A 12,427-nucleotide genomic window follows, 5' to 3' on the forward strand; every position below is an offset into this window, starting at 1 on the left:
TAAAAAATATTTTACAAAAAATCCAAATGATCCTAACAAACTATATTAATAATATATAGATTTTATAAATAAAAATCCACATAAACTTTAAAGAAGATGGTCTTTCTCTTCTAGACAAGGTCCAAAAATGCATTGTAAATGTAGTTTGACCCGTTCTATCTGCTAATCCTGAGCCTCGTTCCCATGGTCATAAAGTTACATCTTTCATTTCTCTACAAATACTACCATGGTTGCTGCTCAAATGAGATATCTCTAGTTCCATCAACTAAAACTCATTCTAGCTTGACTTAACATTCATCAAAGTCTCATTCTTTTACTATATCTGTCCATGCATGCTCCAAAAACTTTTATTTGTCTAGTTTTTTTTCCCGCTTTTTAACCCTTTGTAACTCTCTCCCATCTTTAGGTTTTCCTGACTCATACAACCTTCAACATATTAAATCTTCTGTCAACTGTTTCCTTGTTCTATAACTCGATTCTCTTTTTCTAGTAACTCCCAACTTAACAGCGGTTGCTTGCAGTCTTGTTGGGAGTGAATCAGAATAAAATATAAATAAAAAAAGAATGTGCCTTAGTACAATTGATTTATGTGTAGGAAACACTTCTGATATAACTGATTGTTTCAGTAATCAAAGATATGCAGGTACCCAATAAATAAATACTTTAGTCTCATGAATTATAGACATAAAAATTGGAATGAATATTTGTTTTAAGCAGTTTAAAATTAAATCAAAATAGTATTTATTGTATATTTTGATTTATCTTGATTTAAGTATTTCTTATTCTTCTAACATAGATCAACAAAATAAAATCATCTAAAACACAAAATCAACTTTAAAATAATGTAATTAATTTTATTTAATCTTAAATTTAATTACCCTGTAAATTTAATAACAAAATTAAATAAATTGTAATCATCATTAATCGCTGTTTTTCTTTAAGTTTTTGTTCTTTCTTTTTCTTTTCTTTTTTTCTTTATTTGTTTTTGTTTTATTTAATGTATTTACGGTGTTATCTTTTAATTGAGATGATTTTATTATAGTTATTATAATTTGTTTTGATCTTTGTTTTTGTCATTATCATTGTTATTATCATTGTTTTTCATGGTCATTATTATCAATATCTGATCAATGTTTATTATCATAACTGTAATATACATGATCATTAATAATGTCATTATCATAACAATCATCATTACCATCATTTTCATGATTAATCGTCATTATTAATATCATTATTATTATCATCGTCACATCATCATCACCACCAATATTTATAGTGGATTTTAAAAATTGCATTTTAGTTTGGTATTTTTTTAGTCCTTTAATGTCATGTTTATTTTTTTACTTTAGCAAACTCTATTTCAAGTTGGTCAGATTGGGGCAACTGGTCTAATTGTACTGTTACTTGTGGTGTTGGAATTATGAATAGAACAAGAATGTGCCTCGGTTCAATTGATTTATGTGTAGGAAACACTACTGGTATAACTGATTGTTCCAGTAATCAAACATGTTCAGGTATTTAATAAACAAATGCTGAATGTGTTATAAAATTATTGTTTATCATCAAAGTTAACATCCTCTTCCATCTAATGATTATTATCATCATCACAACCATCATCATCATTATCATCATCATCATCATCATCATCATCATCATCATCATCATCATCATCATCATCATCATTATCATTATCATCATCATAATCATTATTGTCATAACCATCATTATCAGCATTATTATCTTTATTATCACCATTATCATCACAATCCTCATAATTTATTTTTCTTAAAAACTATTTCAATCTGTGTTTTATATTAATGAAAATTAAAGTAATTTAATTTGAAATTTAATGTTAATGTTTTAGCAAACACTTTATCATATTGGTCAGATTGGAGCAGTTGGTCAAGTTGTAGTGTCTCCTGTGGTGGTGGTACTAAAAATAGAACAAGGATGTGTCTTGATCCAGTTAAATCATGTGCAGGGAACACTACTGATATAACTGATTGTTATAGCAATTTAACTTGTGCAGGTTTTTAAGTGTTTTTTATCATAGTTTTCATCATTTTTTCATCAATAATGTTATCATTACTGCTGGCATCATCATTGTTATCATGATAATCTATCATTTTCAATATTCTATAATTTAACATCATCATTAATATTATCCTTTTTTTTTTTTTAATTATCTACCTCATATATACATGACATGAGTTATCATCATTATAACCATCATCATCATCATCATCATCATCATCATTATCATCAGTATGGTGATTTCGGGTTCGCTAATGTAACCTTTACGCGGTGGATTATAACAACGTGGTTCTAAGGTTTAAAAGCGAATATTTTTGGCAAAATGCTTTCTAAAAGAAAGTTTTATTTTCTAACTCTCAGGCCATGTAATAAAAAAAATTATTTGAAAAATTATTCATCTTGATACTTAAGCTAAAGTTTTAAAAATGTTACTTTACCGAAATTATCAGTACTCCGGCTAAAGAAAAGGTGATGTGAAAAGTCCTTGTTCTACATGATTTTCAATAAGTTTATGACTACATCACCCTATAATTGATGAAATTCACCTTTCTTATATTTGGGTATTTAATAATTATCACAGTTTTATTTTTAAAAAAATTTTTAAGGTACAACTGTATTACCTGAGTAATCTTGGAGCGTTAGTTTAAAGTTGAAAAAAGGGTTTAAAAGTGTCATATTTGAGTGCATATTCGAGAAAATTTCTTTGAGGATTTTTTAATTTTTGTATTAGGTGTTTGAATCTTTAGCAACCGATATGCATTAAAATATCTTAATAATAAATTTTTCAAATTTATTTTTTGTTGTGAGAATAACCATTAAAGTAGCTATTGTTACAGAACATGATGGTTGTTGCATTACAGAACATGATGGTCGTTGTATTACAGAACATGATGGTCGTTGCATTACAGAACAATTTAGTGTTAAATTACTAACGAATAGTTCCAAAAAGGTTTTATATGTTTTTAAGTAAACTTTACAAATAAATTAAATATTTATTTATTTTTGAAATGTATTTTTCATTTCTGATTAATAACCTCTGCCTTGATCCTTACAAGTGTCGTTTTAGAAAGTCATAACAACTTATATCTATAAAAATATATTATAAAAAAAGATTTATAAATAACAAACTTTGTTTTTATGCTATGTTTAAATCAAAACATAAATTAAAACTATATAATTATTATTATAAGATTAAACAAATATTTAAATTGATTATGTAACATGTTCAGTTGTTTATCTTTTTTATACTTTGATCTAATAAAAGAGACTAATAAAATAAAAAAGACTAATAAATTTTATATTTTAAATTTTATAATAAATTGAATTTTTATTATAAAAAAATAAACAATAATACTTTAAAGTTATGATATACAAAGTTAAAGTTAATGTTTTTCGGTTGTTATTATTGTTTTAAGGTATCGCACTTTTGCAATTAATTGATCATCCAAGATTTTTTTGGCTTCAAGATTTTTATTAATTATAGCCATAACATTTTCCTTTGACACAATTGATCTACTTAAAGATAAAGACTAAAACAATTGTTTAAAAGTTTTATTTTGATCTTTTGTAAAAATTGTCTTTATCTGAATACTTTGGTTGTTATCATTATAATTTACTACGCTTGATTTATGCATATGCTTGATTTTGTCATAAATTTGTTTTGGTGTTCGATGTTTTAAAACTTCATTTGAGTAAGTAACTTCACATATCGATGCTTGAGAAATAACTGACTTTTGGTTTGTAAACATAAATAAATTTGTATTTCTTGAACTTCTTCTGGTATCCATTTTTTTTTAGTGCAAGATAATATATCTTTATTGTGTGGTTGATATTCTTTATCACTATCATTTTCGTCATTTGAATTAATAGAGAAACATTGAGATCTTGGAATGTTTTGCGATATATTGCCATAGTCAGATACTATAGTCTCATTTCTACCAAAAATTATTTTACTAACTTTTTCAGATGCTTCAGAAACTTCCTTGTTTTTCTGATTAAGATAGTATCATCTTTCGCCAGTCTCTTTTTTATGCTTCATAAGAGTCTGACTTTATTTCTGGGTGATTATCATAAAAAAAAGTCAAAAAAAGATTTTCACACTAAAGTAGCACTACTTCTTTTATCACAAGAATCATCACGGTAAGCATTTTGTAAAAAATGAATTTAGCTGCGTTGAAACACTACCTGGTCTGGTTGTGACTCTAAGTCACAACCAGACCATGTTACAAATAAATTAAAAGACTTTTTACCTGGAATTTGATTTATAAAAATTCTCAAATAACAATCACAAAGTAGTTTTACTTCTTCATTTATTAATCTGACATAGATCATATTTCTGTGCTGTTTTTTGCTTTTTCACAAGAACAATAAAACTCTTAGTAAGTGTGTATGTTCCTTTTAAATACTCATTAATAGTCATGTTGGATACTGCTTGATACAGACCTTGAAATATTATTTATGATTAAACTAAAGAAAATGCTGTCTCTCAAATTTGCAAACATTGAGCATGTAATAAAATATTCAGATTGTTTGTCCTCATACTTTGAAAAAATTGTCTTTGCTTTAGTTTTCACTTCAACATAAAAGTCACTATTAAGCACTGCTTGGAAAGCTTCTAATGGAATAATATTTTCTAGATCCTGCATCATGACGGTGAATTGCCTGTCGCTTTCATCATTTCTTAAATCACTTCTTCACTTAAAAACCTCATTATTGCATGAGTTTAACACGTCTACAGAAATATTTACAGGCAAAACATTGTCAACATGTGGTGTTAGCTTAGACCGAATCAAAAACTCTATAAAGTGAGTAAAAGAAAGCAAATATGATCGTTGGGTACCAGGTTCATAACCCTTTTTAATTACATGTAAAAAAACTTAGTGTAACAAGGTTCTTGTGGTGACACGACTTGCATCATCCTCATTATTTGCTTCATTTTATTTTCATTTTCTTCTTGCGCAGCTACACTATCTTTTTTGCCACCAGATAAACTTTTTAAATATAAATTAAATACATCAAGATAATCTTGAAATGAGGGTTCAACCAGTACACTATCTTTGTTCGGAATACAAGAAAAAGAGTAGTTAGAGCTTAGGCTCTTTTCTATATTTACAATTGGAGGATTAACTTTGCTTAAATCCGAAATTTAAGAAAAATTTTAATTTTAAATTGGTACCTTTGCTATATAGAACTTTTTTATCAAACATTTCTCTGTTCTTAGACAGATTGTTGAGATAATGAGGAGATCTATATAAATGATCGTGTATTCTTTTAGTAATAACATTGCAAATAGGACATCTGTATTTTTTAATTGTTCTGGAAGATTGACTTGAAACTTTTCTCAAATCAAATTTTCCTCTTAACTTTTTGGCCTATACCTTTGAAAGCTTAGATGAACATGTCTTGGTAAATCAATTATGCTATAATTACATCCTGGAAGCGGGCATTGTACTGGCAACCTATATGAACTATGTGAACTTGAACTTTTATATTTATTTGAGGTGCTTTTCTTGATTTTTTTTAGATTTCCACTCTTTGAATATCTAAAAAAAAATAGCATTAAGAATATACAAATAGAATAAGAATACTCCTCACTTTCATCCATCATATTTTGACTATATAACAATTATCTAACAGGTAAAACAAAGATAAAATGTTAGTAACAAAAAAACAAGAGAAAAAACAAAAATTACTAAAGTATTAGACAACCAACTTAAAATCTGATATAGCAAGTTAAGGCTCTTAAATTATTGTGGAAGACAGCAGATAAGAGTAATTTAACTTTAATAGATATATAGTAATTTATAATAGATATAAGTATTTTATTATACTCTCCTATAAATTTAAAAATTTCATTAAGAAGTGTAAAGTTTGTGAAACTTTATTGTTCTTTTTACAATCTTATTAACAGTAACCAAAGTGAAAGCAAAAGTTATAATCTAAATTCAAACAAGACATAAACCTTTCAATAGCATTGTTGCAAACTTCATTCTCTTTTATCTAAATAAAATTAAATAAAGTAATTAAATAAAATCAAATAAATTAAAAAACTCATATAGTAATTTTTGCTCATGAAACTTATGAAACATAAAAAAGAATTACAAATTTCCTTCCAAACTTTTTATAAACTTTGGTCATATCACTAATGTATTCCTAGAATTGAAAAATATATATTTTAATTCAAAGTAAACAATAAACCAACGTTTAGAGAAAAATAATAGTCATTACATTTGTAACTCTTCACTTCACCAACATCATCAACAATTACCTATTGTTAAATTACCAATTAAAAATTGAATAAAAACTTCATATAAATAATATAACAGTATAATAAAGAGGATAATTTAAGATATATTTTATTAATATGTAATATTGGTAATTGGTAGTAGTATTATTCTTACGTATTTATCAATAATGTTTTTTTCCTCAATATTGCCAATGAGGTAATTTTGAAAGAATAGAAAAAATGCCCAATTTATTTGGATCATAACTTATCTGAACTGATTAATCAATTTTTGTAGAAATGTTGACTTATTAAAAATGTAAAAAGTAAAATCAAAAACGCAAACCAAAAGTTTCAGTGCAACAACTTACTTTTTCAACTTGTTCAACGTGAAATTCAATATCTTCATTTAAATCTGAAAAAACCTGTTAAGCAAATTACCAACAAATTAAAAATTATACAATTCTCAGATTTATATTCTGGAAAATATTTAACATAACAATTTTTCCTTATTAGGAAAAAATTATTAGATAATACTTTAAATAAACAATAAATATGTATATCTAATTGCTCTGCTCTTTAAGATCATTGAGCACTCTATTTGTAGAATACACTAACATTATTTATATATGTATATGTATATAAACAAAATAATTGTTACATTTATTTGTAACTCTTCACTTAGATCAGCAACATCTTCAAAAACATTCTTAAAAAAGTTGAATAAAAACTTCATATACATGACATAACAGGATAATAAAAAAGATAATTTAAGATAAGATTTTGTGAATTTTGGTAATTGGTAGTACTATTTTTTTTATATATTTATCAATATTGTTACCTCTCTCAATATTGAATAAGATATAATTTTAAGAGAAAGAGCATATGCCTGATTTACTTAAAAACAAAAAAAAGAAACTTTAAAAGGTTTTTATTTATTTTAGCTTTAGGTAATTTAAGGCATAAACTATTGAACAGAGAAATTCTATTTTATATTCTATTAATAACACACTAAAAATTTTTATCAATATTGTGATTATTTCACTAGTTAAACATTTCTATTTCTAATTTACTGAGAGCTCACAAAAAAGTGTAGGTTAGTGCAAAATTTAAACACAAAAAAATACAATTTAATAGGAAATTTAGTATTCATTCCAACATACTCAGCTTTAATTTCTATATTGTCTTTAAGTCATGTGGGTTTTTTTTAGATCATAATTTATCCGAATTGATTAATCAACTTTTGTAGAAAGATTGACTCAAATGTAAAAAGTAAAATCAAAAACATAAAAAACAAAAATTACAGTGCAACAGCTAACTCTATCAACTTGCTCAACATGAAATTTAGCAAGTGATAAGATTTAGCAAGTGAAATATACAAATCATTTTGTTGATCATTATTCAATAAATCAGTTAATTCTTGATCACATAAACTTTCTATGGATGGATGGATAAAAAATATTATTTGTAATATCAAAAAAAAATAGTTTTGGGTTAGAGGCAAAAGTGCATATTACAGTTTTAGAAAAGAAAACACTTTAGATTCAATTATAAATCAATATGCAGTATTTAAATATACTGAAGTAAAGTAGTATTTGTGTGAAATATAGTATACTTTAAATGCTTCTCCTTCAAGGAAAAAATCTATATATTTACTTTATTGCAAGCATACTTTTTTTTTGTCCTCCAGCTTGAAAATAATCATGTCTGTAACTATAGACCTAAAATTACATTTATAATATATATAAAGAATGCATTAACTTGGATACTAAGTTCATTAACTAAAATTTATTAATTAGAAAACTAAAATCACACATAACTGACACATTTTAGAATAATTTAAATAAATAAAAATTTATGAATATTTAAATTAACTTACAGCACCAGAAAATATTGGCTTAAGAAGTTGGGATGAAGCAATTTCATTTATTTTTTCTGATGTCATTTTTTGAAAAGCTAAAACAAAAAATGTCGCTTTTATATTAAATTGCATCAATACAGGGTTAATAACTTTTATATTAAATTGCATCAATACAGGGTTAATAACTTTTATATTAAATTGCATCAATACAGGGTTAATAACTTTTATATTAAATTGCATCAATACAGGGTTAATAACTTTTATATTAAATTGCATCAATACAGGGTTAATAACTTTTATATTAAATTGCATCAATACAGGGTTAATAACTTTTATATTAAATTGCATCAATACAGGGTTAATAACTTTTATATTAAATTGCATCAATACAGGGTTAATAACTTTTATATTAAATTGCATCAATACAGGGTTAATAACTTTTATATTAAATTGCATCAATACAGGGTTAATAACTTTTATATTAAATTGCATCAATACAGGGTTAATAACTTTTATATTAAATTGCATCAATACAGGGTTAATAACTTTTATATTAAATTGCATCAATACAGGGTTAATAACTTTTATATTAAATTGCATCAATACAGGGTTAATAACTTTTATTTACACGCACTAATGTTACACATATAAATGTTAGAAAGTTATTATTCTATTTTAGATCTATTTATAAAAGTTTCTACATCATGTATGTAAAAACTTTTATAAATAGATCTAAATGTATCAATTTATCATTTTGTGAAACATGATTTGATAACATAATAATCTGAAAAAATTCATTTTATTAGTATATAGATATATAGATATCAACTTTAACAAAAACATATACCTCTCCCAACAATACTATACTTTTCAACAGTGGAAGATTTAGAACAACCTTTTCTAAAAAGTTTCATGTGAACAACAGTGGAAGATTTAGAACAACCTTTTCTAAAAGTTTCATGGGAACAACAGTGGAAGATTTAGAACAACCTTTTCTAAAAGTTTCATGGGAACAACAGTGGAAGATTTAGAACAACCTTTTCTAAAAGTTTCATGGGAACAACAGTGGAAGATTTAGAACAACCTTTTCTAAAAGTTTCATGGGAACAACAGTGGAAGATTTAGAGCAAAATGTTGATTTAAAGAGTAGAATTGCTAAAACAATAACATGGCAACAATAAAACAATAACATGGCTAAAAGGTGTTAAAAAGAGAGATGTTGATACAACAATATAAACAACTTAAAAGTGAATTAGTAAACTAGTAATTCAGTTTTATGTTACTTTATATTGTGCTTTATTGCAAACTTTTTTAAATTAGTAAGGTTTAGATGGCTTTTGAAAAAAATATAAATAAATATGCATCTGCACATATCTTGCAAATAACATATCCATCCTCAATCACACCTCCATGACAATTGATGTCAATTACTTTTTTACAGAGTGGACATGTTGTTTCACAGGAGGAAGCGTCACCACAACAAAAATAACACTTTAACATAGCTTGATTTTTTTAAACCATAAACACAGTTAAACTAATATTCAAAGATCAACGAGTATCAGAAAGTTAAAAAATCAAATCATAGTTATTTTTTTTTTTAGCTTTTTATAATATTCTTAAAGACTATTACAAAAAAAAAAAAAAGTTTAACTTCCTACTTTTGAACTTTTTAAATGAAAGTTTAATAGCGGACAAGCAAAGTAGTTACACGGGGTGCCACTAAATGTTGCAATAAAAAATTTTCCCATGTTGGTGTTACAAAAGCGAATGTCGAAGTTGCAAAAACGATCCTTAAAGTTGCAAAAACGAATCTAGTTGTTATACCGAAATTAAAAGCTTCAATAACGAACATTGATGTTGCAATACCATAAATCACCATGCTCATCACCATCATTATCATCATCATCATCATTATCGTCATCATCATTTTATGGATCTCTGTTCTTTATTGCAACCCAATGATCGGCCTACTGGATTTTGACAGGTAGTTTTTTGAATTAACTTAAAAAAAAAAATTTTAATTATACTTAAACAATTTTAAATTTTCAAGATATATTATTTTCGGTATATATATTTGTGTCAAACTAAATATATAGCTTTTTCTGCAAAAAATGTATTGCAATTCCAAATCTATTCAAATAGGGGTTTAGTGTAAATAAAAAAAATAAAGAAATATAAAAAGATGATTGGATATATTTTTTAAAATAATTTTTTTCAAATCTACTCATAAATGATAAATATCTACATCTGAAGTTTTTGCCATTTTACAAATCATCTCATTGTTTTGAAGTTTCTGAATTCAATTAAACTTTACATTATAAATTACTAAACAAATACTTCACTTTAATTTTCTTAAAATAACGAGTTCAGGGTAGGGTTGATTAGGGAGTGTTTAAAGTTTTTTTTTTTTGTTTACTATGTGAAATGTCTAAAAAGTATAAACTTTGCTAATAAAAGTGAACTTTTTCAAAACTCAAGTTTTAAATACGAATTTTCTGTATTGCAACATGTGCGTTGTTTTACCAAACATGCACATGTTGCAATACAGAACTTGTATTTTTGTAAATTAAAGTACAAATCAAGTCATTTTTTTCACAATATTTTTGAAGGATTTTTTTTTCACAATATTCCTCTTATAATTGCTGTCCAAGAGAGGATCTGATGACCCTCTGATGACCCTCTGGGTCTTGATGTTAAAAAAAAAGAAAATTTATGTTTACTAATATCTTGTTTTTGAAAGGCCTAGGTTCAACCACATTATATTAATTTTGGTTTCTATATAGTGAAATTCGTGTTTTTAAAGTTCAAGAACAGTAACAAAACCTTTTTTTAGTCACAAATATAATAATTGTCTCTTAAAATTGTGAGTTTTTAATTTCTTTCTCTAATACTATAGCACTTTAAGTTTTTTCAGCATACAAACTTAATGAAAGCACCTTAATGAAACTTACATTGATTGATATGAATGATACAAACTTAATGAAAGCACCTTAAGCACAAAACTATCTATGTTTTGTATATTAGCAATGCTGGCAGGAAAGATAGCTTTTAAACTCTGCCAATATCAACCACTGTTTTAACTTAACTTACCTCACTGATATATTTAAATTTTTTACTCTTTAGTGAACTCGTTATTGAAAAGGATTAACTAGTACTACAGTGAACTGTAGTACTAGTTGTACTGTAGTAATATTTTAGACTTGAGTTAGATCTAAAATAACTTGATTTTGATCATATTTACTGTTTTTATGTATGATTATAGAGAGTATAATCTAAATATAATGTATTTTATTTTCCTCTGGGACTTGATGCACTTTGGCTTTAAATAGATCATAAGCTAAAATTTAATTTTTAAATTAAGTTAGTGGCATTTGTTTTTGTGTTGCTGCACAAAAAAGGAATTCAATATTCTTTGTTATTTATATTTAGGTATAAGTAATATTGCAGATTTATTTAACGTTGTCAGCTGGTATAGCCAATACTGCCTTCATAAAGCTATTAGCGTCAACTTGATCCTACATTAGAGTGTTAATGTATAAATATACATATAATTAATATATAAATATACATATACATATAAATGAAAATAAGCCTTATACAACAATCTTGATGTTTGAGGTAAATTTATAAGCGTAGTTTATTTCTAAATATATTATGTCTTTATATGATTTTTAACCTCAGTATTGCATGGAATTGTGGATTTAATTATTATAGAACCTCATAAACGCTCTTAAAAAAATTTTTTTGTTCAAGTTGCAAATTATTTTGTATCTGATTTAATAATTATTTTATGTTATTCAAATGGTTGCGTTAAAAAATATAAATGTTTAATACTTAAAAGAAAGAGATAAAAGTTCACAAAAATGCAAATTAAGAAGATTATATGAGGATTTTTTTAATTTTATTTTTTAATTTTCCAAACAATGTTTAGGCAACATTTTTTTGGTTTACAAGATAACGTGGTACAAACTTAAAACTTTTGTATTTTCAGGTATAGTAGTTCTTTGACAATGTTTGATTTTTAGCCTCTAAAAGCTACTGTAAAAGATTCTCTGTTAAAAATTTTTGTTTTTTGATAACTTTGATAAGAAAAAAAATAAAACCAAATTCTCCTAAGTTTAGGTCTACTACGTGTTTGACTCACAGATGAGGGCATTTTATAGCTCAATCAAAGGTTAAAAAATAACATAAATTATATTGTAATATAGCAAACTTTCAAGTCAATGAAATTATTTATTAAAAAAGCGACTTTATTTTAATAAAAATTTACTTCAAAATTTAAAACGTGGAGTAACATTTATTCAAGA

At 25.5% G+C, this 12,427-nt stretch overlaps 1 protein-coding gene across 4 annotated transcripts in view; it reads left to right on the top strand.

Moving 5' to 3' along the window:
• The window catches only part of LOC100203937 (uncharacterized), a 252,056-nt gene that overhangs the window by 139,977 nt on the left and 99,652 nt on the right, over positions 1-12,427 (top strand). For all 4 annotated transcript variants that reach the window (XM_065815356.1, XM_065815357.1, XM_065815358.1 and 1 more), the window contains 2 exons: positions 1,353-1,517; positions 1,868-2,032. In XM_065815356.1, the coding sequence (XP_065671428.1) occupies positions 1,353-1,517; positions 1,868-2,032 (330 nt within the window). The remainder of the gene's footprint in view (positions 1-1,352; positions 1,518-1,867; positions 2,033-12,427) is intronic.

This window comes from Hydra vulgaris, chromosome 13 (genome assembly GCF_038396675.1).
Source record: "Hydra vulgaris chromosome 13, alternate assembly HydraT2T_AEP".
NCBI lineage: Eukaryota > Metazoa > Cnidaria > Hydrozoa > Anthoathecata > Hydridae > Hydra > Hydra vulgaris.